The 27,935-nt window shown below is 37.3% G+C and overlaps 1 protein-coding gene across 1 annotated transcript in view; it reads right to left on the bottom strand.

Moving 5' to 3' along the window:
- The window catches only part of LOC107718990 (neural cell adhesion molecule 1-like), a 242,820-nt gene that overhangs the window by 64,398 nt on the left and 150,487 nt on the right, over positions 1–27,935 (bottom strand). The window contains exons 2-7 of the mRNA XM_016526273.1: positions 9,551–9,625; positions 5,522–5,731; positions 4,573–4,716; positions 3,459–3,596; positions 2,454–2,571; positions 1,414–1,574 (exon numbers count right to left, since the gene is read on the bottom strand). Coding sequence (XP_016381759.1) covers positions 1,414–1,574; positions 2,454–2,571; positions 3,459–3,596; positions 4,573–4,716; positions 5,522–5,731; positions 9,551–9,625 — 846 coding nt within the window. The remainder of the gene's footprint in view (positions 1–1,413; positions 1,575–2,453; positions 2,572–3,458; positions 3,597–4,572; positions 4,717–5,521; positions 5,732–9,550; positions 9,626–27,935) is intronic.

Here is a 27,935-nt window from a genome sequence, read left to right as displayed (position 1 = left end):
TGCGTGTGATTAGTACTCTGGTGAGGGAGTGCGCTGGGATTGGCTGGTGTGGAGACCTGGCTGATCTGTGACAAGCAGTAGTATTAATATTTTGAATATTTGGATGTTATATGTGTTGTATGTTACTATATGATTAATCATATAATAATAATAATAATTATTATTATTATTATTTTACTATACAACATATATAACAAATATCAAATTTTTCATATTTCATATATTTCATTTTCACAAAATATAGTCTTTATTTGGACTCAAGGAAACATTGTAATTTTCTCAGAATATACATTTAATATTAGAATCATTTTTGCAATGATTTCGAAATGATTCGTTCAAAGCAGTTCTGAGCTTAAGGTCTGTAATCTCCTCCCTTCCATAAGCCTACTCTGCTCTGATAGGTCAGCTGGTAAAGTCTGTTGTGATTGGTCTTTCCATATACAATGCGTGTCGGAACGAAACGCCCATTACCATAATTACTTTTTTGCTTTGGAGGGTTACTTGTAAACAAAGATGCTATAAGGTTACAAAAATGGCATCAATATTACCTTATCAATTCGAACCAAGGATAATACTGATGCGAGGATAATACTAATACTGATGAGTCCGAGGATAATACTGATACAATCGCTCAACCGGAAACTCCACTACAAGCACGACTTGATCAGGACGTTTCTCAGTGGTAAGTTTAAACTTTGTATGTGGTACTTTACGTGATGTGACAGCAGTTTTATAGCATTCATTATTATTATTTACTTATTTGAGGTGCAGGTGTGGGAACTGTGTTTGAATGCCCAGTGAGGCTGAAAACACAGGGTCTTCTCGACCTGATATAAACACACTAACTAGCGGAAGTTTTTGTGGGCAGGTCAGAGTGTTTGTATTTCGCGGGCGGGGATTACGCAAATGTGTTACCTTGTGACGTATATAGGTAACAGGCAGAAGATTAAAAAATATGATGACTCGTTAATGCGGTTCAGAGTCAACTCTTTCTTTTGAAAGACATCTTTATTTATCATGCACTTTTTTGATTAACAACTTTGCAGACTGTTTACATCGAAGGATAGCTACATTACAAACGGCTAAAAAGAAATTTTTTGAAAACCCATATGACCTGCTCTTTAAATTTGATTAGAATAGTAACTTGTAGAGTGAGCCGCTCTGCGATACTGAAAACACTACACTATGGGCCTTTTGCATGCAGAGTGTAGCAGATGACATAACAGATGACATTTCATTTAATAATATTGCAACATTTCACGGCTTAATAATCGCACAAGGCAATAACACGATTTTGATTTTAAATTGACAAATTGTATGGTCCTAATGGAGAGAACATTTTCCTGGTAACTCATATGTAAACACTTGTTTTCAGTTCAGCTCCAATGGTAATGACAGAATTCTTTAGCTTACCAAACACATTGAGTGAGACTTCCTCGCTCCTCTCTCCAGCCTTGTTTCTAGCGATGCACTGGTAATCTCCTTCATCAAGCTTAGTGATGTCTTTGATGGTCAACTCCGACCCATCTTCATTCAAACTGTACTTTCCATCTGATTCCAGCACGATATTACCTCTGCGAGGCAGAGAGAGAGAGTGAGAGATATAACGAAAGAAAGGATAGGTTTACTGTTTGGCGTTCAAGCTGTTACTTGCTCAGCAAAGTCATGAATACATGATTCCTCATCTTCACATACACCAGAAAATACAGAGAGAAAGTGTGCCTGCCCATGAAATGGATTCTTCATCCTGCAGTGCACAGCTTCTCATGATGCTGATAGTGTAGGAAGAAGCTGGAGAAAAATAAAAGCGGATCTGCTTTGTCATCTTCGGTTTCTTGACACGTTCCTGTCTCAAAGCCAATAAAAAGGTTTAAATAATGTCTGATGGCCAGAAACATCAAGCTGATGGGCTTTTTTATTTGGAAGAATACTGTGAGCTGTGTTTCCCTGTGACACTAAATCAGTCATGCAAAGTCTGGATCTGAATACCTGCTCTTTTTGCTTGTAACAGCAGCAATTGAGCGACATTTTCAAATGGCACCCAAGTGACAGCACTGTCAGTGAAGGAGGGAAATAAATGAGGTTGTGGCGAACGCTCTTATCCCTCCTTCTCCCGAGGCAACAGTCAGACATGATGCGATCTCGTCCTCTCATTCGCGTGCCAGTCACGACTTGGTTAAAGAAGTCACTGGAGTTCTGAGGTAAAGCCATGCTGAAAGCCACCAGCTGCTTTAGCTGCCACGGCTAACGGCAGCTGAAAGGATGAAACGGTGCCTCTGTCATTCACAGCACTTTTAGTTTACAAGCTCCAATAACTCTGATCCCTCTCCCTCCCTGTATTCGGGGAAAAGCTTAGCATTCCCTACAGAGATTTGGCTGAACTTTTTTGGCGCTGTTTTGGCACAAACAGATAAAGGGCCGCTAAAAAATAAAGGGTGATGGATGACACGTACCGTGCCCACGTGACGGTGGGTTCTGGGTAGCCATCTGCGTAACAGGCCAACGTCATGGCCTGGTTGATGTCTGCAGTGCCATTAAGCTCAGTGTAGCGCGTCCTGATACTTGGCAGAACTGGGAGAAGAAGAGAAAGGCGAAAAGAACATTCTGGTAAATACTGACTCTTTAAAGAGACAGACGACCCAAAAATGACAATACGACTCGTTCTGATTTCGTTCCAAATCTGTATGCTGTAATTTTAATCTGTGGAACTCATTTCGATTTAATGACAGTTCATAGTAACCATGTGCTCCATAAAAGAAACAGATAAAACATTATAAAAGTAGTTTTCTGAAGCCAGTCATCACTGAATAATATTGCACAAGTTTAGTCTGTTCCTCACATAAAGTTATCGGATGGCTTCAGAACTGCTGTATTACGGGAAAAAAACACTTCAAACATTTATGAAACATTCTTCTTTTATGTTCCCTAGACAAAATAACAGCATATGGGTTTGGAAAGACTTTAATAAATACAGAATTTTCTTTTTGGGAGAAAATATTCTATTACATACTGTAGCTAAAATACAAAGCCAACACACTGCAAAAAAAATAAAAAAAATAAACCCTCTTTTTTAACATGTATGTATTGTTTTGGAGTATCTCTAAAATTTTCTAATACTAAAATATCTGATTTACTTTAGCAAAATAAGATTATGTTCTAGGAAATAAGGTATACGTCTCACAAAATCTTTGATTTACGTTTAAAAATTGTATTTAAAAAGGTCACCCAATGAATACAAGTCTAATCATGAATTATTATGTTTTATGAATTATTAATATTTATTAAAATTAACGAATTAATAACATGCAATTTAGCATCTCAAGCAAATGTATCTTGTTTTTACTAGAAAAAAGTCAGACTGTTTAATTCTGTAGAGAAACACTGGTGTAAATGTGTATAAAGATGTGTATAAAACATGTGAGGTAACAAAGCAGGTGGCTCTGAGATTGAGTCCTCACCATTGACAATGACCTTGATGACCCTGAGGTCGATTTCTCCCCGGGCCATGATACGGCCCTCGCAGGTGTAGTCACCCTCATCTGTCTTTTTGATGCCGCGGATCTGGAGGTGGTTGTTGCTTAAGACCTTGAAACGGACTGTAGGTGTGAGATAGAAACAGAGAGAGGAAAAAACAACAACAAAAGGAAGCAAAATGAGACAGTAATTACTCTTGAGTAAGATAGGAGACCGTGTTAATGAGCCTCTCGTTACATGCTGGGCAGCAAAATGACTCACTGCACATCTTCTCCCAGTATAAAATCATCTTTATGGGCTTTTCTGCAGTGCGATCTGTATTCAAGACCCACAGTAAAGGTGCATATAATATTTTAACTCCGTGGAGACACACTAAAACAGTACTGATATATTAAAAATGATGAAAAAGTCAAATTCAGCAAGATAAAGCACATCTTTCCGGCTGTGTTGGTAAAGCAATATTTGCTTACTACTTAGTGCACACTACACAGTATACACTGGATACTGCCTAATTTTTTTTTTAAATAGAACCCTGCAGCAATAATAAGAGTAGTATGTAACAATGACAGAGTGTTTTGTGTTGTGCTTCATCCGTACTGCTAAGTCAAACAAAAAAAGAGCACAGAAGAGGTTAATGAGAGAAATGTGGAAAATGTGTTATTTACATAGAGCAGTTTGGTTTTCAAGCTCCGCTACAATTAGTGGTTTCGCAGTGAAAATTTCATCTAGCAGTGGCCTGTGAGTTAATGTCTCACAGCAGAGAGCTGCGGTCACTGTTTCTTCCAGCTCTGAGGGAGGAGCCCTCCGAGGTTAAAATAGTTTAATCCAAATGAGGCTTGAACTGACTAACAAAACAATGCAGATGAAAACAGCACGAAACTTTAAGTTCTCACAATAAAAATGCAGGTGCTTACTGTCGCTGTTTTCATTGTCACAGCGCTAGAGAGCTCACTAACTGGAAGAGGGGATGATTTTGACAGGAAAAGTATGGGAGATATTTAAAAACGAGAGAAGTGAAGATGCGTAAAACAGAAATATGAGTGTGACATAAGGGAATGAAAGAAAATGACTGAAAGAGATCTGCTCGTGGTACTGTACCATCAGTCTCTGGCTGGATTCTGGTCTTTTTATACTTCCAGATGATAGTTGGGGGCGGCGAGCTGATGACATCACAGATGATGTCGGCGTCATCGCCTTCCTTGAACTCTTGAGGTGATGGAGCGTTTTGGAAAGTGAGTTTCTCTGAAAAAGACATTTGAAATGCTCTTCAGTTGTACCACTACTGCAAAAATCCTTTTCTTAATCTGCATTTTTGTCTTGTATTTCAGTAAAACCTTGAGAAGCAATGTTGCATTAGATATTAAGGAATATTTTGAGAAAGAAAATATGTAAACATACTTGATATATTTCTGAGAAAGATTAAAGATTTTTTTCCCATTGGGTAAACAGTTTATTTCTGGTTTGAAAAATAAACTTCAAGATGATAAATGATCTGAAATATATTATTTTAGTAAGTATCCTTGAAAGAAGTGACATGCTGATCAGCTGTTTTTTTTAATGACATCAATAATGAAATAAAAACAATTACATAATATTTCATAGAACAATTTATATTTATGAATAAATGTTAAATGTTATTTTATTAAATACATTGATTTTAATTGTTGCATTTTTAATAATTAATCATATATATTTAATTACAAATGAACAAAAAAATATACTAGCCAATGGCGATTCAATTGCCAAGGTGTCCGTAGAGGGTTGGAAGCATCAAAACATTTTGGGTGATGATTTCAAGAAATATAAAATATATAAAATGTATTCCATTAGCAACTGTTTTCATGCCATATGCGTGGTTGATGTTTAAAACTGACGTGTCTCAACCTTATGCTTTCATTATTATTATTGTACAGTTTTGTTATTACATGTTGTGGTAAATGTCAGATGATTTATTATGCTTGGGGTTTACTGTTGGGTCCAATACAATTTGATTCCTCATTTCTCATGATTTCTAAATAAGCCCTTGAAAGGAAAATATTTTACTTACGGAAAATGTTTACGATGACAGTGCCCTGAGATTCCTTGTCCCCACTTTTCGCCATGCACTTGTACATGCCCGCATGGTCGACGTTGGCATTGTAGATTGTGAGCGTCGACGAGGACTCGTCATTCTTGCTGACACTGATGTCTGGTCTGCCTGGCAGGAGCTTCTCCCCATTGGGTGCAAACCAGTCTATTTCCTTAGCATCTCCAACAACTGACAGACAGACAGACAGACAGATATAGTGAAAACATTGCGACAGACCGTCAGCTCATCAGCTATTTAAAGGTAGGGTAGGCGATTTCGGAGAGGCTAGCAATAGCAAGCTAGCTTTGAAAGCATAAGGAGGTAGGACAGCCTATCGTAGCCCTCAGACTGAGGGATATGATTGGACGAACATTTTATGGTCCTACACCTTCCACAGACGATATAAATACATATAAATACATTTAGACCACTTAACTTAGTGATTGCTATCAGGATGTGACTTTCAACCAGCATAACAAATAAATGTTTTTGAATTAAATCACCTACCCTGCCTTTAATAATTCATATGCACAAATATAACAAAATAGTAAAACAGATTTATCTAAATTTTTTACTAAATCATTTTCATATATTTGTTATTATAATATTTATTTTAATATTTAATATATTTTAACATGACTTCATTATCAGGGTGTCTACAGATATAAACCAGTTAAATTTAAGACATTTAAGACCTTTTTAATATATTATATGAAATTTAGGACCAAACTTAGATTACATACATATATATGTATATTTTTCTTTTTATTTATTTCTTTTTTTTTTTTTAGTGATGCACCAATCTTGGATCATGATTTTTCATGATTCCGGGTTTTTTTTTTCAAGCAAATTGGCCGATTCCAATACTGATCACCATTTTTTTTTTTTAAGTAAATTTATTTGTTGTTTATTTGCTCTATAACAGGCAAACTGGCTTAAAACAAAAATATCCATAGCCATTTGAAAGCAAGCAATTAGAGGCAACCACTGCATTTTTGTTACATGTATTCCCTATGTGTTGGTGGACTTTTATGTTATGTCCAGTCTTGTGCCATGTTTTGTAGTTCTTAGTATTTTTCCTTGTTGATTATCACCTGGTGTTTCTCATTTACCACGCCCCCTTGTTATCTTGTTTAGCTGGTTTCCCTTGTGTATAAATAGTGCTTGTGTTTCACTCGTGGTTGGTCAGTCGTTGTATGCTATCGCTTGTTTCTAGTGTTTCCCTGTTCGTTTATTAATGTATTTCTGTGCTTAGATCCACTTCCCTGCCTGCTCTTTTACCTTTGCGTAACAATTTTAATTATGATCCAAATAAAGATGCTACACATAGCATGAACAGTTGTTTTTGATATGAATTAGAATGTATAATTTCAAGATTAAAGGCAAAAACAGAATGGTCTGACTTTAGATATGTGAAATTATGCTACATTAGACACCTGCACAAAACAAAAACCTCAGACGGACTTAAAGAAAATGCAAATTCATTCTCTGACAGCAGGTGGCGCTTATGGAACAGCCACAATACAGCGTTTCCTTGGTTACCGCTGTAAACAAAACAGCGCTGCGCTTATGTACACGAAGATAAAAGAAAAAGAAAATGTCATCAAAACCTTTCTGAAGACAATCAGTTCCCTTCAGAGATACATTCAGTGGCGCCTGCAGGTGTACGGCTCTGACTGACCTGAAGCTGAGAAACATTTTCCCTGCGAATGCTGTGCATTATAACCAATCAAACGAGATTCTGTTGAGTTTATGAATGCAATAGCCAATCAGGAGCGTTCAGATGAGTCATTACTGAAACGCTGGAGTTTTGTTCAGTGCGCGCACTTGTTGACTGAATTCTACTTTCTTGTGAATTTTCTCATCATAAACAAAGTGCAGATGTACATACGATGTAAGTAAGAGATTCATTTCACAGCTTCAGTGATTTTAATGTGAGTTGTTTGAGAGTGCTTAAACTCACACTAGACTATAGTCAGTGATAATGTGATAATGTAAATTCTTTGCTCGCTTTCAGTATATTCACGAGTTTGCACTTACATATAATTGGATTGAGCAAGTAGTAAGCATATTTTGCATGCTGTCCTAAGGGAGGACTCCTAGCTCAGAATATAGCCTGAACCCAGAGAACCCCCCCATCCCTGGTCTGGGATGAGAATAGTTAAGAGTGAGGAGTTGGGGTGGAGGAGGGATGCCGGAAAACTGTCGTGGGACAGAGGTGAGTTGGCTGTGTGTATATATATTATATTGCAAGTTAAGTTGATTATCTAGATGAGCTCCACCTGTGCTGAATTGATTGATTATCTGAACGTGCTCCTCCTGAACCTTGTTAATAAAACATCAATACTTTATTTGCTGTTTGAATAACCATGGAATTTAAACAAAATAATGAAATAGTAACTTACAATGTTTTTATTAAACTGTGATCACGTTAAATATAAATTCAGTCATGCTAAAATATTTTATGACATGACACCCATACATTGTCTAAGAAGACATGTTTATGATGTGCATAGTTAATAAATTACAATAACAGTTGGCTACTTTTAGTAGCCAACTGTTATGTTGCCTATGTTGAATCAACTCGTGGTTGAATCATCTGAAGAGGTTTCTCTGTCAAAAAAACGAACAAGAACACAGAGACCAAACTGTGCTGGATGAAATGGACAATCAACTACAAACAACTGAAACAAAAGACTACATTTTGAAAGTTCACTTTAAAAAATTCAGCTGAGACCTGTGAATAAGCGGCCATTCACACAGAATCAGTTTTTGCATCCAGTTTTTCAGTTGCTTTGCTATGTGATCATGCGATAGATGCCTTTGACCATTCCATTGTTTAGGCCGTTTTCAGGTTTAAAAGATTTTTTACGTGTCTAGAGACACCTTCATTAAAAAAAAAAAAGGTCTCTGTGCATACCCTCAGCTGAAATCCTGCAGGTGCCCCTGGATACATTCATATAACCCCTCATCCCCAATTCAATATTTATATATTTTTTTCCTATGTTTCAAGCATTGTGAACAGTGATCTTGCTTTGCCTACTACAGTATTTTCTCCTCTTTGCGTCTGTCTTCAGTGTCTCTGGCCTCTGTTAATGCCCGTTCACAGACTTAGTAATATTTCCACACAAATTACATTTTGGGAAATGATTGCAATACAGTTTGAGTGCAGTTCCGGAATAGAGATCAGCCAAAATAAAATTAAAAGCCGATTGTGTGTTTGGAGCAAAAACCGTCCGGTTCCGATTTATGGCCCGGTGCATCTCTCTCTCCGATGTCGCAGTAAAGACCGCAGGGAAAAAAAATCTTTGGCCTGTCCAATGACAGTCATTGGGTCCGTCAGACTGGAGACGTTTTTGCGGTGACCAAAAATATTTAAAACCCACCAAATCTGAATTTAAGACTTTTTAAGGCCTTTTATTAGGAAAATTTGATTTAAAACATTTTAAGACTTTTTAAGGTGCTGCGGCCAATTTCTAATTTTATTTCTGCAACAAAAATATTCATAATATATTCACAATGTTAAATGTATTGTTCAGTGCTACTTAAGGACATATTCAAGCTGGTTAATGTGCAGTAAAATATTTTTACAAATCTTATGAAAATAAAAAAGTTAAATAATATTGTTGTAAATAAGTCACATTTTCCTTTTCCCCATTTGATGAGTCCTCTGAATATTTCAGGTGTTCCTCATTTATAATAGAGGTTGTTTTTGCTTTTCATCTACCATCATTCTTTAACATTACATTTCACTCCTCTGGATCAAAAATCAAGGACTAAAATTCACACACTGATTTACTGAAAAAGTCAGGCAGGTCAATGAATTTACCTGCTGTAAATAAGCACATCAAAGCTTTAGTCAACCTTGCCCACCCATCAGAATGAAAGGGCTTGTTTAAATGCATTGAACAGAGCGGTGAGAGCAGGTTTGAAATCAAAAGCAGTTTGAGAAGGTTAAATGTGACGTGACCCCTGCATTGTTTTATCACAAGAGGGTCATCTTCCTACCTTCACACAAAAAGAATTTGGATTCTCCCACGCTGATCTCTCCCTGGACTGGAGTGATTTCCACTTGCAAGGCAGCTGGAGAAGAGAGAGACAGAGAGAAATCCATATTTCAGAAATAACCTACATGGATACGATACACAAATCAAACAAAGGAAATGAAAACTATGTCTTTGCAAAATCAACTAGTTAGTCGATTGGCTGAATGATTAATCAAAAATCATTTCTTATAATGCCAGATATTTTTGGAGCAGTTTTCTATATCAGGTACGAATGGAATGAATAGATGTAAATTAGGGCTGGGCGATATGGCCAAAAAAATATATCATGATAATTTTTTTCATATCAGTCGATATCGATAATTATCATGATAAATGTCAAATCTTTATTTCTTTCAAGTTTAAAGCCAGATTTTTGCTCCAAAGTGAAAGTTGTAGAAACCAGACCATTCATTTTCCTTAACAAAATAAATATCTAAATAGAAAAATTAATTTCTCATTCAGTATAAATGCACACATGCTATAGCTTAATCACAAATACATACTACAATTATATACCATTACTCCTTTAATAAAATTCAGTGTGAATATCCCAAATTGGGATTCCCAATTTCTACCACAATACCATGGTGCAGTGAGTGTTACTACAGTAAATCCATGGTAAATGATGGCGATTTGTAGATTGAAAAGCCTTCTGACTGTCTCGTTGCACACAGAGTTTCTCCTGTTTGGCTTTAAACTAGTTTAAATCACTCAGTCTTTGTGTTCATCGCTGAATTCAAGCGCTTCACACTGGATCTCACAGCGCTGCTTAATGCTCGCGTGACCGAGTAAACGCATCTGCTCTAGTGAGCACGCGCCGCGTGGCAGTTTGTACTTTGATCCGAGTGGATAAACGGTCCGTGTGGCGCGATTCAAATAAATCGCGCTGTTTTGTTCCGCTTTTGGCGCATAAACATTATATCGAACATTTATCGAACTCTTCATATCGTTTTATCGAGGAAAATTATATCGCGATATTTACCGTTATCGAATTATCTACCATCTAAATGTATTACATCTTTCAAATGTCTGCAAAAAGCGAAAGAGTAACCTACAATATCTAGAAATATCTAGCTGATACAACATTTTTGAGCAGAACGTTGAAAACAAAAATTGAAAAATATACACCACAATTTAAAAATGTATGGTCGTATGACTTTTTTTTTTTTTTTGGAAAGAACTTATTTATGCTTATGCAAGGCTGATTTATTTGATACAGCGAAAACAGCAATACTGTGAAATATTATTATAATTTTTAAATACAATTTATTCCTGTGATGGCAAAGCTGAATTTTCAGTAACCATTAGTGTCACATGATCCTTCAGAAATCATTTTAATATGCTGATTTGGTGTTAAAGAAACTTTTCTTCTTATTATTACTATTATGTTGAAAACAGCTGTGCTTCTTAAAAGTTTTATGAAAATAAATCTATTATATTCTTTGATGAATATAAAGTGCAGAAGAACAGCATTTACTTGAAATATAAATGTTTTGTAACATTACAATTGTCTTGTCACTTTTGATTAATTTACTGTGTCCTTACTGAATAAAAGTATAAATTTCTTTAATAATGGCCCCAAACTTTTGAACAGCAGTATATGTTCACTATGAAAATTTTCCTGACTTTTCCAGGCCTGGAGATCACAATTTTAAAATCCCCTGATATTTGGTCCATGTCTGTGGGAACCATCAACTACTGTAATTGGTTATCATCCATCATGACCCATTCTTAAATTATACCCATACACACTTGTAGATGCTCCTCCTACACATCCTAACCGAAACATTTCAGCAGAAAGCTTTTCTTTGTTATCTAATTACTAAGGTAGTTTACATAAAATCACAGTTTCTGTCTTGAAGCTAAAAGGAGAAGCATATGCTGTACATCCCCAGTGACTGGGCCAGCCAACCAATTAAAACTCACTCCTGGGAAGGATGTTGTCAGTGGGTGTACAAGGAGCACAAGGCCGTGGATTTTTGGACCTCAAGATAACAACACGTCAATAGCGCTGGCCCATTTCCAGTTCTGTTAATGTGGCAGGCGGAGATGAGTATTTACCGCAGTACAGAAACGACAGATCGGGGTGTTGGGGTGTACAAGAGCAATGTGCAGCAAACCGTACCCATGGTAACCCCAAGTACTGTCACAAGCACTTATTGAAAAACCTCAGTGTTAGGCAGGCTGATTCTCGGACTAAATATGACAATTAGGGCTCGGCACTATCAGAAATATGGTGAATTATAGGCCTCTCGCAAACTTATTTTCCACCCACAATTACCTGGGGGTTCTGAACTACACTGATATTTCATAATGCTACCATAAGCTTAAATTTTCCAGTTTAATGGAAGGCACCTGATGGAGCTCTTTGAACATTTTCTTTCGTGTGCAGTTGGGGAGCGTAATGCTGTAAATGATAGCATATTAGTTTCCCGATATGAGGCTAATACATTTCATCTTCCTGCATCAACTGCGGTGAATGAGATGAGCCCGGGCAGCAAGCGGCTGTTAGCACCACAAGCGATGGATACCATCACATCACAAGGAAAAGCGATGAAGGCAAACCGGTCTATCTAGGTGAAACTGTACCTTCAAAAAACAACATCTGATTCTTTTCTTGTCAAAAGAATCCCTGCAGGCAGTGTCATTGAGCTTGTCAATCATAAACACCATTATGTGTCAAGAAATTACTGGAATGTTTTGCTTCCTAATGTTTGTGACAAGAGAGGAACTGACCTAGAACCAAACCACATGAGACAGATCTACACACAGCAGCATTCTGCAGCCCAGAGCTCGTTTATACACACTGCAATCATGGGTAATTAGAAAAACGCTTCATTCAGTAAATCAGATTGACCCAAAGTGCTCAACATTAGATTTTTTTACCCTGTAAAAGTCCAGGAAGGTTTTTGAATTTACACTGTATGATACAACACTAATCCTATAACTAAGAGAGTAGGAACTTCTAAACTTACATTTATATCAGTATACCCTGAACACGGACCTACAGCCCAGTACCTCATCATCAAGCTTCAAGATACAGAGTGTCATGTGTGGTGGTGTGAGGAAGTACACACAAAAAAAGGTATTCGCTCTAGTATTTGCAGTCAAGCAAAGAACATCCCTATTTGTTTGTGTCTGTATATGAAGTATACAAGAGATATTCGCTGACGTTAAAGTACTGTGGGAGGAAACAGTGGTTCTGTCTTGTTTGCTCAAAATGAATTTCCAGAAAGAGCTCTTACATTTTCAGCACAAACTGAAAAAGGAAAAATATCTTCAAAACCAAATCAAGTCTTAAGTGTGCACATCCAGCAAACCAGCTATATTACTTGGTCCCTGAGCTTGAAAAGCCACTGTATATACTTAATCTGAGTAAAATATTGTAATCCAATATCCTGATCCATGTATTGTGTAAAAAAAAATCAGCCTAAAAAAAAGGACAAAAAAAGAAAGAAAACACAGCAGAGAAAAGGCCAACATATTAAATTTGCCTTTTGCCTACGACTTAAGTTGTTTGTTCACTGAAAGCATTTCCGCCTAAGAAATAGCCCAAGTTCCACTCGAAAACATCAGAGGGCCTTGAACAACTGAACTGAATAAATAAACGCAGAGCTTGAGAAATCCGGTATGGCGATGATATTGTTATTTGAATTTCTTTGACTTGGTAATGCAGTCTTGAGACTGTATATTGAATGAAGCCAAATGTTTGGAATCCATGGTTAGCGAGCGTCAATACAGCAAAAGTGCAGCGCTGTGTCCTTGCTGAGAGCACAAGGGAGGCAAATGAACATGTAAAACACAACAGGATGGCAAATCGATAAGCCTAATTACAAAATAAATCCAAAACAGCTCAGCCTTATAGGTGGCAACTCGCTGTGCTGCCAGCATGTTCCTCTAGCATGCTTCATACGCTTTAACTCTTAATCTTCATTCCTACTGAACAGATAACTGCAGGCCACTTAGCAAATCAGCATATCATATGATGGATAGCAGCATATAGTGCAATAACAATACAAATGCAAACGCACAAGCTTGAAAATGAGGAAAAGAGAGTTTAAAACTCTGAGGAAACTGCCAGTGTTTTTCTCTGTCAAACCAAGGTTTGGCTAGTTAGCATTGCCTTGTCAAGCTACTGCCATTGAGATGAATGGGAATGCTAGCGAATAGCTTTTTATATGAGTCAATAGCAGAGAAATATAATACAATGAAAAGACAGAAAGTTAGAATTTTCAAATTCTACACACAATGAGCCTGAACATATCAAATGGAGCCTCTTGAATATGGACTAGCTTGTTTACAATGCTATCTTTCAAATGAGATTGTATATCTACATCCAATCCTATTTCCCCTTGACTTACAGTCATTTGTTTTTGCTAGCAAAATCCTGCATATATTAGATGTCAAGTTTTCTATGAAATGTATGTATTAGTCTTTGACGGCTAATGAAAACAGCTCTGCATTTTCCCAAGTTCATTGATGTGTTACCAATCCATGTGTTTACGTCTGACACAAAGCTACATCCTCTACATTAAATCACTATATTCATGCAAATACACAGCTGTGGCAATTCATCTCCGTACTCTGGTGAAACATGCCATCAAACCGGCGTGATGGTGTATTAATCCTTGTGCAACGGAGGCAGAGACACTGATGTTGACAAAACACACGACTATTAATCACCAAGGCTTCGCAAAGGCTTCGAGGAGATGAGCTGTCCGCACGTTGACGTGTGCCTGACGTTGGGTGTCAACTCAGAGAGAGCTTAATTTTTTGTGGACCAGATTAAAGAGATACTCCCACTGACAAACTTTCCTGACGGCAAGTTTATTTTTACCATTCTGTGGCAGGAATAAGGTGTTTTGAAATGCAGCTTCAGACGGGCTATAAAGGGAAGATGAAAGAGCATGGGCAAACTCTGACATGTACAATGTCATTCCTTCTGAGCAGATTTAAGGCTAACTCAAACACGTTCACACACACACACACACACCTGGTACAAAGCATGGAGTTGCTGAGTTCCACCTCGACACATTTCAAGGCATGGTTTTATCTGACATGCCTCTAGCTGAGGTGCCTCTGAGATTCTGAATGTCTACTTCTCCTTTCAGATTTCATCTCAGGATGTCAGTGATTGATTGACGATCTTCATAAATTATGGGTCATTCATTCATTCATTCATATTTGCTGAGTATTACTTTTTTAGTATTGAAAAAAACTGACCCAAACTTCTGAATGCTAATATATTATATTAAAATAAATGTAAGTGCATATCTCTCATAAACTGTTTGAAATATGTTGTCAAATGTGATCACAGTTCCACTTCCTGTGCTTATCCATGTCTGAGGATTTCTGTGGTGAACTACGATTGTGAGTAAGAACTGTTATTCCTTCTGATACAGTAAAGCAAGCGTGGTTAATTTGAGGTTGGCAGTAAATGAGACATAGGAACTCCACAGAGAACAGCTGCTTCAGCTTAATATTTTACTTCGTACCCAACCCAGCCAATGAAGGGAACCAGCATCTCTGGGGTCTCATGTCGACTTTGAACTCCAAAAACGTAATGCACCACCCTTGGCAAGTTACTATGGAAACAGTAGGGCCTGGGATGCCCTCTAGGTGGAACTTTTCCAGCAGATGCCAACACAGAGGGTCATTCGGGGTGAGAGAAAGTTATTGGATGGCCTCATTACCACGCTGATCATCCGGTCCAATTGCACCGACTATTCCAGTTCCAGTATTTGTCTCAGTCTGCATGCATGATGTGCAGAGGATGCAGCATTAACGTTCTGTCTTTAGGCAAAAAAAAAAAAAAAAAAAGCTAAAAAACCGTGGTAATGACTCGGTAGTAGTTATACTGTTTCACACTGACAAAAAAAATTATAATTGCGAAAACTCATATTAACTGAAGAGTTTGTACTATTTTTATATTTTAAAGCAGAACTGACTTGAAGGCAATTACAAAAAGTAATAACAGCTTAGGGAAAAAAGGTATAGCCAACTGTTTTGCAATTTTCTCAAGGTTACACGGCACCATATTGTAAGAACAGATGGTAGAATAGCTCTGAGGTTCTATTTTAACACTCTGTGATCCGGAGTAATTCAGGAACGAAGTGACTAGCATCATCCTCCCACTTTCCTGATATTTAGGGCAGTCCCATCCCTCAAAGTTCTGAAAAAATATCGGCTTCCTTACGCCAACTTACTAAGAGCAAAAACAATGAAGAGTACAGCAGTCCCATTCAAATAGCAATTACGAACACCCACAACATTGGCACCATCCAAACTATTTTCAGAAGCTCATCCCGAATAATTAATCCCTGAATCAAAGCAGAAGCCCCGAACGTAAAGGAAACCGTTGACAGAATTTACAATCTGTTAGAGAGGTCCACACTATGGAGAACCAACAGATGGGCATTAATGCCGATTAAAGAGATGTGCAAGACAGACAATTGAATAAACAAAGCTTTGGACATGAAACTAATAATTAGAGATGTTATGCTTTACTTTGAGAAGTTCACAAGTGTTGATGGGAAAGCTTATATGCAATGCCACAATTCATAAAGATAATAGGATTATAGAGACATTCACATGAACCCAAGCAGACAGTACAAATTCAACATAAGTAAGAGTCTATAGATGTTGACAAAGGAAGCAACATGTATAATCCCCACCTAAGGATGGTCTATTTATGAGCGCTACATGATCAAATGTCTTCTTTTGGGGAAATTTTCAGTATTTATCCCGGGATCAAAATGCGACTACACCAGAGGGCAGCATAAAAAAAACAGCTGTGGTCTAGAAAATGGAGTATTGCCAACCTTCGCCTCAGATGTACGTGTAAACGTACGTGATGGTGGGACGTGATGACATTTGGCTTTAGAGCAGTGGTTCTCAACATTTTTGACTCAACATAACCAATTATCCACAACAATAATCAAAGGCCCAATGATTTTTCCAGTTTTCCATGAATTACTGGATTAGGATTAAGTATACGTTTTTGAAATGACTTCCAGATAGATTATTTTAGGGCTTGGCATAACTCGAAAAATTTATATTCATAATGAAAATTCTTTATAAGATTTTATACGTTTTATTAATTTTATTAATTTACATGAGTTTTCCAGGTCTAGAAATCATACTTTTAAAATGAAGCTTCCTAATGGATCCAGGTTTTTCAATGCAGTGACAGTGAAGAAATATCTTGATATTGAGTTGGCTTGTTTTGTCTTATTTTATAAAATTTTAAGTCATCTTGAGGCCATTGAAAGTTTGCTGAGGCCCCCTGGTTGAGAAGCACTGCTTTAGAATGAAACTCCATGATGATTTCCATTTGTTCGTATCTTCCTGTCTGAAAGCTAACCCTAACTTTAAACCAACCTTACATGGTTAGCAAGTTAGCTAGTAGTTGTTTATGCTGGTCTGTTTCAATGGTTTTACCAGAGTTTTGGGCATTTGTCAGCTGTTCAGACTAGGAGACCAGCTGGCCGATCAAGTAAACCAGCTAACCAACTTAGATATGAATACAATTTAAGCAAAAATCAGCTTAACCATGGTGTGTCTTCACTTCTTGCTCAAAACATCAGCTGCTGATATTGAGGTTTACCTTCTCAACAAAACCATCAGCACTTATTTGTTAGTGTTACTTGTCAGTTAGCAGTTACAAGTTAGCAACGAGTGGCCACTGCCATCATCATAATAACTGTGAAGTGTGGAGTGAAATGTGTTCTTTAATCATGGCACGTCTTGGGGAAGATAAATTAGACCACTCGCTCAGAGGCTGCCATGAAGTGTGACTACGACAAATTCAAATGACTTGAATATCCCTTGCCAAAAACAAGTTCATTTCATTTACATATGTTATTACCTTTAATGGTGCAGATGCCTGGCGGTCTGCAGTGTCAGCTCGAAACTGGAGGGGCCACCTCCCACCACGCAGAGACTGAGCACTGCCTGCAGGATACTAATTGTGCTTAATGCAGATATGGGTGACTAAACATCAGAGAGATAGAACTCGCTCTCTGACCGGCAATCAGACACATCAATGACAAGGCTAAATCCCATCTCCCTTACTCTATTTCCCTTTCCATCTCACTTCTCTATTCTTTTAAAGAAGCAGTTCACTCAAAGGAAGAAAGAATAACTAAATATAGACTATTATAGGTATATAAATATAATACATTTGTTTATTTATTTATATGAATAAATAATAATAAAATAATAATATCAATTGTTATTTATTAATAATGAATAAATAAGAAAATAATAAAAACAACAGCAATATATATTTAAATTAATAATAATAATAATAATTATTATTATTATATTATAAATAAATAATAACAATTATGTTAATAATAATAATAAAAAAGAAAATAATAACAATAATAATGTATTGTTATTTTGTCACATTTGATGTTGTTTAAAAGAAAAAAAGACAAATCTTTATGCTAATATGTTTTCTGTGGATCACAATATTTTTTACTTAATTTAAATTTTTTAGTTCTGGGTGATCAGAGCAGATTCACAGTGAAGTATTTTGCTCTTCCAGTGTAACAAATGTACTGCACACCTCAGTCAGTGAATGCCAGACGCAGTGTGCCCGAGGTGTGATATCAGTAGGAGCAGTCTTAATTAAACAGAAGAGGATGATGTTTATGAGGTGGGTGGTTGGATACAGGTTGCTGGGGAGAAGACAATGTCTCAGGGTTGAGTGTGCGGCTGTAGATCATACTGATGTCTTGCCTCTCACCGTGAGGCCTTGAGCCAGAAGCTGTAATTAGAGTTAATTGACTTACTGTTGAAAAGTCATTGAGAACAGGTGCTCTGGTGCAGCACTGGCAGAAGATTAGCCATCCTTATGAATCCCCCTCCTAAACTTGCTCTTCTTGTACAGTAGGTACACATTAGCAAGGCTTTACTACTTATTCTCAAATTTAATTTGAAAAGGAATCATGCCAAGGGACTGCGATAGCTAGAAAATGGCCGTCAGATTGAAAAGGCATTTGATCTGCACAAAGACAATTGCAATGTACCGAGCGAGCTCATCACATTGAGCTAAGTTGAGGCAGAAAACTCCTCCTTCAGAGATCAGCCCATGTAGGATGATTCCCAGCTTTCAGTACCACTTCAATACCCAGCAACACACATCTGGTTTCGTAGCGTCAGTTCCAGAAACTAACTACAACTCTAACCAACAAAACGACCGTCTGTTTGGATTGAGAATTCAACGGTTCTTCTGAACTAAACTCCTAGTAAACCCTGTTGAGAGAGTCTCTCCTGCAAATAAATACTCAGCATGCCATTTAGCTAAGCGTGTAATTTGTTTGCGCTGTGGACCGTGGTGTCTCCATGTCCCTCAGCGCCAATGAAGACAGCGGAGCGGCAGGCAGAGTGATGGTATGTCCGGTAATCCTCACTAAGCCGTGTGGTGGGGGATTGAAGGGTGCTGGGGTGTCTGACGCTGCAGTCTGTCAGCTGTGCCTGTCCCGGGCTAATTACCATCCTGTGTTCAGCCCATACTTGCTGTATGGAATCCGGCCAACTACTGTAAACACACCGCCGACCCACTCTGACCCCCATAAGCACACTCTGCTTAGATAGTAGTATAGAACAGAAAATGGGCTGTGTAAAAATATCGACTTTCCTTTTAATCGTGACCTGCATTTCAGGGATCTTTATATTGAGTCATAAAATCCAAAATTGCAGTCCAAAGTGAATTTAATGAGATAAAGGCGTGTATGGTGACATCATGGCAATAAAACACGTATTTCTATTAAGCTGTGCTCGTGAATGCAATGGCACATGGTGTAGTTCAGTTTACAAACAAATAACTTTTTTGAGCTGGTTCTTTTCAGTGAATAAAAATAAATAAAATAAAAATACAGCGCAACCAGTGTAGTCAGAATCACAAACAAATGATTCTTTTGAGCTGATTCTTTTTAGTGAATCAAAAATATACAGTACAGACTGTCAGTTTAATTTTTTTCTCAATCTCAATTCTTTCTCAGAATTCCAAACAAATGACTCTTTTGAGCTGGTTATTTTTAGTGAATCAAAAACATACAGTACAGCCTGTTACAATAAGATACAAATGACTCTTTTGAGCGTTTTTTTTTCTTCAGTGAATCAAAAAAATACAGGGCAACCAGTGTAGTCAGAATCACAAACAAATGTTTATTTTGAGCTGATTCTTTTTAGTGAATCAAAAACATACAGTGCAATCAGTGCAGTGAGAATCACAAACAAATGATTATTTTGAGCTGGTTCTTTTTAGTGAATCAAAAACACACAGAACAACCAGTGTAATCAGAATAACAAACAGATGACTCTTGAGTTGATTCTTTTCAGTTAATCAAAACATAGAGTGTAACCAGTGTAGACAGAATCATAAACAAATGACTCTTTTGAACTGCTTGTTTTTATTGAATCAAAAGCATACAGCACAACCAGTGTAGCCAGAATCACAACCAAGTGACCCTTTTGAGCTGGTTCTCTTTTAAGCGATTAAACAACATTGAGTACAACCAGTGTAGTCTGATTCATGAACACGTGACTCTTTTGTGCAGGACCTTTTAAAGAATAATTTTTAAAAAGTCATTAAAGGGGTCATATGATGTTATTTTAAAGATCATTATTTTGTACACTCCAAAGAGAAAGGAAAACTTGAAATCGCATCATATGACCCCTTTAAACAATCAAGAGATTGTGAATGAGAATCTAGACTTTTGTCTCGATACTTATACCTAGATAGCAAGTACTTGTGAAGTAATTTTGCTGTACTATAAGGGTGATCCAGTTTGGGTGAACTACTCGTCAAAATAACACATTGTCAATATTTTTGGAGACCCCCCCAAAATTTCACAAATCACGTTTTCAGGGGAGCCCATGTCTTATTAAGGGGAGCCGAGCTCCCCCTAGCTCCCCCGTAGTTCGCACCCTGGCTACCGGTCTTCATTTTGCTTCTGGAAGAACAGTGCAGATTAAGCACCTCACAAAGGGCTGGACAGAAATGGCTGTTTTTAAAATACCAAACCCTTCTGAGGGTCTCTGCTAGGGGTTAGACCACTGCTAGACATAAGAATCTGTAGCTCCCATTCTGTCCTCAGCCCTACTCAGGTCTCTTAATGATGAGCCAGGGAAAACAGATTTGAGCTTTATTCTTTATGATTGGTGCTGCGAGTGGAAGAGAATGCTAGGTGAGTTTCATTCCCATGGCTGTCTGCGGGCATCCGTGTCTGATACTGGTAAACCTGCCCCAGTTTGATTTCCTCTGAGGGTTATGAGAGCCAGGAAGAGTCACACTGCTCCTTCCATAACACTGCTGACACTCCTGAGCTTACAGTTATGAAGTAGGAGTGCCACATAAAACTTAAAAAGAATGCATTAATCAATTTTTAAATTGACAAATAAAACATATTTAAAACTTAATTTAACTCATGTTTAATAATGTAAAAATAAATATATTTTTTTAATATTTAATATTTTTTGGCCTGTTCTGCCTTTATTAGATAGGACAGTGTAAATAAGACAGGAAACAGCTGAGGAAAACATCACAGGCAAAAGACCTCGAGCCATGACTTCAATTTGTGTCGCCTGAGGATACTGCTCTAATGAACAAATAATTTTTAATGCAAAATTGACATTGTATTTTTATAAACCATTTGCAAATTGCTTTTCTTTACCAATTTGTCAGTTACTTCTCTTTATCCATTTGCCAATTGAAAAAAAAAATGGCACTGGACAGTTAATACATGGGAGCAGTAAATGAACTTTCCCATTTTTAAGAATTTAAAAGCAACTAGTCAATGCTTTTAAAAAATGCAATGTAAAGTTGCATTAATGTGTGTAATGTATTATTTTATTGTTACATTTAACTAACATTTTAAACAAATTAAATATAGTTTTAAATATGCCTATTAATTCATATTATTGCTATAGCTAAAGGAATAGTTCACCCAAAAATAAAAATTTGATGAAAATGTTTTTAACATCAGAACAGATTTGGTTAAATTTAGCATTACAGCACTTCATCAATGGATCCTCAGCAGTGAATGGGTGGCGTCAGAATTAAGAGTCCAAACAGCTCATAAAAATATCACAATAATCCACAAGTAAATCACATGATTCTAGTCCATCAGTTAATGTCTTGTAAAGTGAAAATCTGCATGTTTGTAATAAACGAAAATTACTTGTGGATTACTGTGATGTTTTTATCAGCAGTTTGGACTCTCATTCTGACGGCACCCATTCACTGCAGAGGATTAATTGGTGAGCAAGTGATGTAGTGCTAAGCATCTCCAAACCTGTTTTGAGGAAGAAAAACTCATCTATATCTTGTATGGCTTGAGGGTGAGTAAATTTTCAGCAAGTTTTCATTTTTGGGTGAACTATTCCTTAGATATTAAGTATGCTAATTTATTTGGCAATTCCCGATTTATTTATTTAAATTTTATTTAAAATGTTTCTTTTTTAATTAATAAATTGATAACTGATTCCTTTTTTTTTTTTTAAGTGGCACTGATAGTTTATTATTATATAGAACGAGGGATTTATGGGATTCCTGACAAAAGTTGGATCTATAATTTCATGAGCTAAACTGGTGAGCCTTATACACTATTAGGAGCACTCTTCCTATCAGTAAAAATTTCAGCAGGCACAAATGGTTGCAAACTCAAGACACAAGAAGACTGGTAAAACACTTAGAAGGAGACAAGAAATCCTGTTTCGCTGTCAGCTGTCTCAAGCAGGCTAAAATCTTAAGCTGTATCGATGCCGGTTAATCAAACAGCTCCCTGCTCCACTGAATTCCCTTTGATGTGGGCAGACACCTGGAATACTGATGGCCTTCTCCTTTGTCAGGATGCACGGATCGAACTCAGACATTCCACCACCATGTCTGTGCTCACCGCTGGCGCACAAGGCTGCAATTTCACTTACGGAAAATACCCCATAAATCCCTTGGCCTGAGAGTGTCCTTCTAATGGTTTACTAATGAGGCAGAGCACAGGGCTAGGTTTACTGAGGCTGCGTTTACAGGACACAGTTTACAGAGCCTCAGAGCAAGGTGCTGTTTAGAGAGGCTGAAAGGGTTTGGAACAGATAAAACGCATATAAAGAACCTCTGGCTGCCTCTGGGTGAAAACACACATCTGACACAAGCTGCAGATCAGCAGCCAGGTTCATGCATGCAGAGCAGTCTGTCAGAGGCCTCATCACTGAAGAGCACTTGGGTCATTTTCAAAGGCTTTCATTAGGTTTGCCAGAGTTACTCCAGCTTTCAACAGCATCATTCTCTATCTGACAATCTGCCCGAGGCATCAGCTGAGCTCGAAAATGTACACCATTAAAGATTTAAATCATCATTGTTGAAAAATTTATTATGGTAGAATTCTAAAATCACAATTAAGGGAATCTTTCTGACAAAGTCTTATTCTTTCTAACTTTTTTTTTTTTGACATGATTGCATGATTTAAGAGAAAAAATAAACACATGGAATATTTAGCAGGCTGATTCTAATTGGCAATAAATATGTACATAAAAGCTAGATATGTACTGTACTTTCATGTTATGCCTGATTATAATAGATAAAAATGTCACATTTAATTCAGTGTGTAAATAGTACAGTTAAATAAAAGCTACATTTCTACTTTAGCCTTATACATACACACATAATAATAAAACAAATTGGTGTAGAAACTATTTTACTCAGAAATTGCTAAAAAAAATATATGTTTCACTGTAATAAAATACATGAATTCTCAGACAGAAAGAGAGAGATAGCCACCTCCAAGCTCTGTGTCTTTCTCCCTTTCTGTCTGTCCCACTGGACAGTGCGCACAATAGAGCCAGTGTGCCTGTATCCTAATTAACTAATGAAGTGCACAAAAAAGAGCTGCTCCCTTTAGCCTGAGATGGTCTCTTTCATAGGAAACAACACACAGACTCTTTGAATAGTCAAACCATTTTACTGCAAGATATAAAGCCTGGCATTGATCAACTCAGACAAGTCCATGACCCAAAAAATGCCACCACTGCTTGATAAGATTTATGTGTTTGGCTGTAACGTCCCCAGTAATCAAACCTGTTAACTTGCCGCAATCTGACAGCACTCACTGCATTTATTCTGCACTATATCTTATTCACAACATACTGCATTTTTCGACGCAGCGTCTCGTTCCCTCGAGGAACTAGGGTTACATACGTAACCTGAGGCGTTTCCTGGTAAAGATCCATACGTTTATAGGCAACAACACAGCTAATCATTATCAATTTTGAATTGATGAGGCTCATGCAAAAAAAAATAAAAAATCATCACCCCATGCATAAATAAAGCAGTTACACAGGCAAGCACAGAGCATCATTTTCTATTGGCTTAGTCAGGCTCTGATAAGTGGTTCAAGTGCATCATATCTCAAAGGAAATGCAGAAACAAAATGCAACAGGCCAACATGAAATGCACAACCTTACCTTGTACAGTATGCACATAAATATCTAAAATCAATATTTTCCAGAGAGATAAATGGATACAGAGACACTGAGATGCTGTTCTTTTTATGGTCCAGGCCTCTAATATTGATGCTAATTGTTGCTAAATAATGTGTGTGACAGAGTGAGCGAGTAACATATTGTCATTAAGCTCCATGAGTTTGTGTTTGAGTAGGTCATTGCTGACAGTAATTCTCACCTCTCTGAACACTGCTATCAACATCTAGTGTGTTTTAACTGTGGTCAAGAGTACTTGAACTTAGACCATCTCTTGGTCTACAGTACAAAAGTACAATTAAGCCCAAGAGAAGCATTTTTCCCCCATCTATTTCATTCAGTGTGAAATGACTCCTTTTTCTCTGTGTGCCTGAAAAATCATAGGAACTGGACAGGAAAGTTAAGATAGATCAAGGCCCTTCATATCATGGTGATATTGATTTTTTTGTTTGTTTGTTTTTTGTTAAAGTTTTAAAGTTTGAGGGTAAACTGCAGCCACTTTATTGAACTGCGAAAAGCAAGGTATAGTTTTTTTTTTGTTGTCCAGTTGTTCCATCACTACTGTTAATTCAAAATAATAATTGCTGGCTCATAAAATAAATAAATAAATAAATAAAATAGAGAAATAAACAACCAATCGACACTTCCTCAGATACATCTAACCATTCAATAAATAACTGTCAATTAATAGATGGAAATCAGGATATTCCAAAATATAGATAGATAGATAGACAGACAGATAGACAGACAGACAGACACACAAATAAAAACTCTTTGCTGCATTGAAATTTTGTTGCATTATTATTTCATTAAATAACTGCACTTTTTTAAAATTGCAAATTGCTGTTAAATCAAAAGTCCTCATTTTAATATATAAATCCATACTTACATATGTAACGTTAAATAACGTGAGCCGTGCACAATTGATCTTTCTTTGCTGAAGTATCAGGGATCGAGAGATTGGTCTATTATCAAGCAGATAGATCCTTGCTTTGGATGGCCTCCTCTTCAAGAGTGACCTATCGGGTCTAGGAGTCCATTTCCTCTCTTTCGTTGCCTGGCAACAGGCCATAAAAGTACTATGGTTCGTGCGTGTGCATGGCCAGTCAAAGCATGTATTGATGGAGGAAGAGACAAGGCCGATAGGGCTTTAATTGTAGATCTGGGCTCTCTCGAGGGAAGCGGAGGATCAGACCCACCTCTGCTGTATTCATTAGCTGCGGCAAAAGGCCCTCACTTTGCATATTGACATTTTGATAAATGCTCCTGATCTGCAAAAGCAGTGTTATGAAAGCTGTCCTACCAACTAGCCTGCTGCCTGAGGCAAAGGCGGCTTTTGTTTCCTATTCGGCTGGAGTGCAGCTGTTCCCTCAGGTTAGCATCAGAAGCTAACAACAGCACCTGCAACTGTTCTGACCCACTAGCATCTCCAAAGCAGATAGCTCTGCCCCAAAACTCACACCATCGGTTGAGCCAATGAGGCAGTGTCAGGCTAGTCGGGATGCTTAACTCAAAAAAAGCCACAGTCAAGGTGAAGTGACATTTAACATTGTAGGAATCAACGTGATTGAGAATTTGCATGAGGGCAAAAGATCTCCCCACACAGATTTCGCAACAGGTTTCGATGCGTTTACTAATAGAAAGCTTGTTACACTATTAACAACAGACCATGGAGCATTTTTGCTGAAATTTCGCTAATGGGAGCACACCTTTAAGTTTTTTAAGCTAGTCAAACTACATTAATTGAAATTTAAAAAACTCTTCTCAGCTAGTTTCCAAGGCAACATTTCTAATTTTAATGTAATTCATTTATTAATTTAATTAATTTAAGTTAAGCTGATTTGACAGCGTTTGTGGCATCATTTTAATACTACATAAAATAATTAGAATTTGGTAAATACAATAAATATTAGTCATTAGTAAATTAGTCCCATTTTTTAAAAGTAAAACGGGCACATTTTTAAAGGATATAAAAGAAAAAATTTGAAGTTTATTTGATAAAAACACTTATATTAATAACTCTTCTGCTACAACTCTATTATTAGAGCTGGCAAAAAGTTTAAAACATTTTTTACTGCCATTTTAGAGTGTTAGGCTTTGTGTTGCCCTAATTTTTATAAAGAAAAGTTTAGCTAAAAAAAGTCTAAAAAAGTAAAGGTTAAACAAAAGTCATGTTAACACATATTATTTACATTATAATAATGTATATATATATAAAGGGAAAATATATTTTCTGATAATCAACTATATGCCACAACTGCTGTGGATTAATCTTAACTTGAACTTGAACTGAACCCAGAATATTTCTTTAATGCAATGATTCCTTTTTCGCTGAGTCACTTTCTGCTGCCTTCTGCCACGAGTCCACATCAAAAATGTTTCTCAAGGTTTCACAGTGAGATATAGGAAAACAAAGCCATATGCTTGAGGGACTCTGTTAGTGAGGGTACTTCGAAGAGTGAGTGAGTTCCAGGAACCACTACATCACGTGTCGCATCAGCTCTCTAAGGATATGTTCCTTCAAAGAGCAAACGAGAAATGAAAGTCTGCCACTGAGACCCAGTGAATACATAATGGCGTATCATTATTTACACAGTCCGTACTGAATAACCGAGATAGAGCAAAGCCTATGGAAACCTTGTTTCTGCTGCTCTTAACTCAGTCTCCATCCATTAACCATAAGCGACAAAAACCTATGGAAGCTACAAAGAGAGGAAGCTCTCCAAACCTTCCCAAATACACTGACAGATTGCCGGCCGAGAAGAATCCATAAGGAGCAAATAGTCTATCATTAAATTAGACAGAAAAATAATACTTGTGCCACTCAACAATTCAAAAAGTTTTAGAGACAAAACGAACCGAGTGAATGTGTAATCGCCTGTATCATCTGAAAGAGCTGCAGTCAGATGTGCATTTATGTGCACACAAGCTTCCGTGCAGAGGTGAAAAGAGGACCTCTATTCCCAGAGAGGAAAGACATGAGACCAACAAACAAGATTTCACTTTGATATTTGTTCACAGAAATACATGCAAGAAATTAAGACCTAGAATGACAAACAAGGCCACCTAAAGGCGGGCGTACACGGTGCGATTCTGAAGGTCTGAACATCCTGAGCTCTGGCACATGTCACGATTGAGTTTATCCGAAAGTCGTACGGAGGCAGTCACACACGACACGAATTTACTACGATCCCCTAGCGTTTCCGACGCAGCGTCTCGTTCCCTCGAGGAACTAGGGTTACATACGTAACCTGAGACGTTTTTTAAGAGAAATCAAAAAAATGTCAAAAACCTGACTAAATCACTTGCAAAAAAAACACCAGCTAGCCATTGCCTATCACTGGGAGTTCTGTACTATCAAGGGTATTGAGTCTGGCCCAGTTTCAAATGAACTGTTGTCTGACCTTGAAAACTGTGATTTTACTTCAGAGCAGCTCCAGATTGATATCTCTAGAGAGGTAATGGTCACACCGTGGAATCGGTGTTAATATTTCACTCTCTTAGTGTTCATATTTTAACACTGTGTTGGTGTTGCATGAGGCAACACTTTTGAAAGTGTTAAATTAACACTTTGTGGGTGGTTCTCATATATACACTTTCAAAGTGTTAAAAAATTAACTCTCATGGTGTTGTTTTCCGGATTTCAAATTTACTGTGTGACGTCCAAAAAAAAAAAAACGAAGACAAAGGACATGGCAAAAAGAATGGCTGAAAAGCAGAGAAAAGCATGGACTTTCTGTTCTTCATAAAGAACTCGAGGGAGTAGGCCATTTCTGAATTTCTGCTAGTTTTGCCGGAAATACAACAGGCATATTCATTCATAAAGCTGAACGGCAAATTTGGCACATTCGGAATAACAAATA

Source organism: Sinocyclocheilus rhinocerous, unplaced genomic scaffold (genome assembly GCF_001515625.1).
Source record: "Sinocyclocheilus rhinocerous isolate Xijiao unplaced genomic scaffold, SAMN03320098_v1.1 scaffold753, whole genome shotgun sequence".
Classification (NCBI taxonomy): domain Eukaryota; kingdom Metazoa; phylum Chordata; class Actinopteri; order Cypriniformes; family Cyprinidae; genus Sinocyclocheilus; species Sinocyclocheilus rhinocerous.
Note: the sequence above shows the minus strand (reverse complement) of the source record. Positions and strands in the feature narration are given on the sequence as shown.